The 4,992-nt window shown below is 35.8% G+C and overlaps 1 protein-coding gene across 1 annotated transcript; it reads left to right on the plus strand.

Annotated features, from left to right (window-relative positions):
- The first annotated feature begins 811 nt into the window (after nucleotides 1-811).
- LOC111402420 (plant UBX domain-containing protein 4-like) lies at nucleotides 812-4,267 on the plus strand. The gene is made up of 4 exons (XM_023030712.1): nucleotides 812-1,096; nucleotides 2,524-2,812; nucleotides 3,225-3,320; nucleotides 3,656-4,267. Exons 1-4 carry the CDS (start codon nucleotides 948-950, stop codon nucleotides 4,034-4,036), a joined length of 915 nt encoding a protein of 304 aa, XP_022886480.1. The 5' UTR covers nucleotides 812-947; the 3' UTR covers nucleotides 4,037-4,267.
- Nucleotides 4,268-4,992: the final 725 nt, after the last annotated feature.

Here is a 4,992-nt window from a genome sequence, read left to right on the forward strand (position 1 = left end):
TGAAGAACAAAAATTATTCTCCACATTCCGGTCAACCCAGTCGACGCCCCAGTAGATGTGACCGAAATACATTATTTTGGCCATAAATGGCGCCCAAACAAGCGCTAAGAAATGCATGTGGTTATTTACCTTTGCTTGCTTCAATGCCTTCCACCCTGCGGCAAGGAGAGAAGAGGAGGAATGCAATAAGAAATGGGGAAAGTTTTGAAGGGGAAGAAAAGAAAATTTTTGTAAAACCATATTACCCTTTTATTTTGAAAAGAAAATTGATTTTTTGTGTTCAGTTAACAAAAATATTAATGGTAAACGGACGGGAAGACATTTTTTGACAATCAAAGGCAAGGATATGTTTGATTGTCAATATTTTTCATAAAAAATGTGATTTACCATCCAAATTTCGATTTTTGTGATATTTTATTGACTTTATTTCATATAAAACATTTTCTTACTTTCGATCACATGATCATATTTTTCTATAAATCAATGAAAATATTTTCTTTAGGTGGATTATGATTTTTTTTTCTCAGGGAATCTACTTTCTCTTTCTATCTCTCATCTATCACTTCTCACTCGTTAATCCACCAATTAAAAATGGATAAGTATAATATTTTTAAAGTTGAAAATTAAATCAATCAAACACATTTAATTAATAATTTTCATACAAATAAGTTTTAGATTTAGAATTTTTTTTTCATGTAAATTTCATGCTCGCAATTAAATGTTATCTAAGAGTAAAATTACTGAAAAAAAAAAATGTAAGAAATGGCGTTTTCTATGATAATATTGAAAATTAGAAATGTTAGTGCTAATTACCTAATTAAAAGTGATATTTTTATTTCGAGAATTATGATAATAAGATAGCCTAATAAGAAAGCCAAGATTCACCGACTCACGCTCTTCCACCAAGATCCCCAATTCTAGTCTAGATTATAGAAATTATAGTAATCATGTCTTCGCGCGACAAGAAACCCTCAAAACCCTCGAGCAGCCGCCCCGGCGGCATACGGACCCTCTCCGACTTGAATCGGCCATCTGGCCATGACTCGGACAGTGACTCGGATGGCCCCCAGGAGTACTACACAGGTGGCGAAAAGAGGTCCGTTTTTAAATCCGGATAGACAGAAAAAACCCTGTTGTGTTATCTTGCTCGCGATTTACCTAATTATTAGTTTTTCGTTACATTTATGGTTGAATGGAAGTGTGTGTGTCATTCTGGGCTTGATTTTTTGTAGGATGTGACAGGGTTGTTGTAAATTACGTTTTTCTACTACGGACAAATGTGTAATTGGACCATCTCCTGACGATTAATACTATGGCATTGAATTTCCGATCCAAGATCCCAATCATATACTTTAAAACTTCGAAAATTGAATATCTCTATATGTAGTTGAAGAGTATACACATTTAAATTATTCAACTTGAGTTGTATGTGGGGCGATTTTTTTGTTGCTACATGTGCTTAAAAATAGTATCTCTTGTAATCCTCTATTAATGTAACACAGCTAGGAGCCTGAGACTAGTTGATTGGGAAAAATTACAAATTTCTTCTATTTTAAAGTCAAATCCAGACATTACTTATAAGTGCACATTCACAACTATTACCTGCTTATTATCCACATATTTGAAAATTGAAATTTCTATATGGAGTTGGAGTACGCATATGAAAGATTGAGGTTGAGTTGTATGCAGGGCAATTTTGGTGTTGCTACATTTGCTCAAAGCTAATATGTCTTGTAATCCTGTAGTAATGCAATATAACTAGGAGCCTAGGACTAGTTGATGTTCTTGTTGACGTTTAGTTGCACGTTTGGAAATATTATGTATCACAACCATTATTCACTTACTATCCACATATTTCGTAGGACGTGTTACTCTTTTTCATTATAATTCCATTATAGTTTCTCGTGGACAAGCAATAAATTAGTTCACTGTTCAAGTTACTCTAAATTTTGATCAGTTGGTTTCTCTGGAGTAGGACAACACATAACTGAAAATATCAATTTTTTGAAATCCTGAAATGGGCCTTTGTAATTCGTTAAATTTCTATATCGATAAAATTAGTTTATAGATGTGTATTGGACTTTTTAACATTTAATTTTGGAAGTTGGAGAAATTAGTAAATATTATGATTCAATTTATTTCCAATAAGAGTTCCTTTAGGTACAGAAAACATCTTCCGGTTATCCATGACATTTCCAAACACCTTCGAGATACATAGCCTTTGCCTGAAAAGGGATTTAGGGTCCTTAACAAGACTTGTATTCCTTATTTGTTCTTTTTCGATGCTTAGCGTGCTGAACCAAATCCTTGAACTGTTTGCCTGAGTCTGCTAGGTAGCTTATTGTTGCTTGAAGTTATTGAATCTGATCTACACCTTTTTCATATTATAATTTTCTCCACACATCGTGTCTTCACCGTCTTCCTCTTTGCTGTCGGAAAAAGGCGCCATGTTTTTGAAATCTCATTCTGTTGATATGTCTGATGCATCATAATCAATTGGCCTATTAATCATAAAATTTGCAGTGGTATGCTTGTCCAAGATCCTTCAAAGGGTAATGACGTGGATGCAATTTTTGATCAAGCGAGGCAGTTGGGTGCTGTGCAAGGCCCCTTGGAAAATCTTAATCCCTCTTCAAGTTCAAGAAGCTTTACTGGGCCTGGAAGGTTACTCTCGGGTGAAACTGCACCATCTGCTGCTTCCCAGCAGCCTGAATCGGTTGTACACAACATTGTTTTCTGGAGAAATGGTTTCACTGTTAATGATGGCCCTCTGAGGAGATTGGATGATCCTGAAAATGCACCTTTTCTGGAGGTAACAGGCAATGCATGATTACAACTTACAAAAGTTCTTAAAAGAAGAAGCAACTGGAATATGACATTAGATCTTCTTAGGAATGATGTTTCTGATTATCATGCTTGACTAACATCTGCTGGCGGCCACTATATTTCAACATCTTGCATTCATTATACGTTGCATCCCAATTTTTTTCCTTATTAATTGCTTGTGCTTACTTTCTTCTTTCGTTACAGCTGAGTAGTTTAATGACTGATTATGTTGATGTTTAGGAGAGGACTGTTAAAACAACAAATATCCTGAATACAAGAGTTGCTTACATCTCATAAAATAAACAACCCCACTCCAAAACCAAAAAGAAAAAATAATTTGATCTTACTCTTGGAGTGTTGTTCAGGATGTGATGACATGTATTGACATTCTATTGCAGAGCATCAGAAAATCCGAGTGCCCTAAAGAGTTGGAACCTGCAGACAGGAGATCATCTGTTCACGTGAATCTCATTAGGAGGGATGAGAATTGCCCTGTAAGTTTATGCTGAATCCTCTTACGTTACCTTAAGGCTCCCTATCTTTTATGGGCATAGGCAAATGAGTTTCGATTGCACATCTTCATTTTCCTTTGGTGTTAACTTTTGAGAGTTTTGAAAGACAATACTAGCGCACTAAATGAGTGTCCTGGCTATTTACTATTTTAGATTATATATGGGAAGAAGAGATAGTTTAGTAAGTTCAAATGCACAGTTATCTATTGTAAAAATCCTTTGACTTCTCCAATTACTGATTCTACTTCTGTTATAAATGCCTGTGAACGTGAAAGAATCCAGGAAATAAGTAACTACATTTTTTCATGTATTTGCAGGAACCTGAGAAACGTCAGGTTTCATTTCAAGGTACAGGTAGAACTCTAGGAAGTAGCTCCTCAACTGAGAATGTGGTAGAGCCATCTGTTTCTGCTTCCCTTAGAACTGCTCCATCACCTTCTGCAGGCTTGGTGGTGGATCAATCACTGCCATCCACCTCAATTCAGCTTAGATTGGCTGATGGAACGCGCATGGTAGCACGCTTCAACTATCACCATACAATAGGTGATCTCCGTTCCTTCATTGATGCATCTAGGCCTGGAGGAACCAGTACTTATCAGCTGCAATCAGTTGGATTTCCCCCCAAGGTTCTTGCCGATCCGAACCAGACAATTGAGCAAGCCGGGTTATTGAATTCGGTCGTTATTCAGAAACTGTGATTGGCCATATGAAAATTTGTGTCCCATTTTCTCATAAAGGCTACTTCCATTTGGCACCAAACTTTTATCATGTTGAGGATTGATGTTTCTAATTTCTAAAAGCTAAATTTATGTTTGAAGTTAAAGATAAATTATGTATAAAAAAATTGTTTTGAATAGCTGCTCTGTTTGACTATGAATCGAGTATACCGGGAGAAAGCTTTCGATTTTCTGGGGCATCACTTTTGTGAATCCACCGCTGTTCCCATGTCTATATTTTGCTGAATGTGTAGTGTTTGTTTTTCTAATGCAGCATCATGATGGAATATTTAAATTGTGTAGTGGATTATAGGGTGTAAGCAAGAATGGTCGAACTGAGTCGAAATCATCAGGTTGGATCATCCCTGATTTGTCAATCATTTGCATCTCACTTTGATTATTGTTTTAAGAGTTTGAGGAATGGAAACCGAATTTCCTTTTGGCTCTCTCTGAAGCCCTTTTAACTCAGTGGTAGAGTAATGTCATGGAAAGGCGTAAGTCATCAGTTCAAATTCGATAAGGGGCTTTGTTTTCCCTAGTTGGAATGGGTAGGTTAATTCGTTCCCTTAGAGCCTTACTTGAGAGTCTTTGAAATCTTATGGCTTAGGAACCATTTGGTGCTTGTTCCCTTTAATTTCTCATATCTAGAGAATGAGATTAAAGATGCTTTAACATGTTTAATAGTTTAATTTCTATGCTAGATATTTATCAGTGACATTTTACAATGCAATTTATATGTTCAACTTGTAGAGTTCGGTTGATTTGCTTTCATAAAAAAGTAGGTTGTTTTAAAAGTGAAGAAAAGAGAAGAGAACAGAGAGAAGTCAATAGACTTGTGCGTTTTATTAAAAATCAAAGTCTTGTATTTATAGGACAGAATCAAAGATACAACAGTAATTATTTCTAAGGCTGTTGGGGTGTAATTGTCATTTACCTAT

This window comes from Olea europaea, chromosome 10 (assembly GCF_002742605.1).
Source record: "Olea europaea var. sylvestris chromosome 10, O_europaea_v1, whole genome shotgun sequence".
NCBI classification, from domain to species: domain Eukaryota; kingdom Viridiplantae; phylum Streptophyta; class Magnoliopsida; order Lamiales; family Oleaceae; genus Olea; species Olea europaea.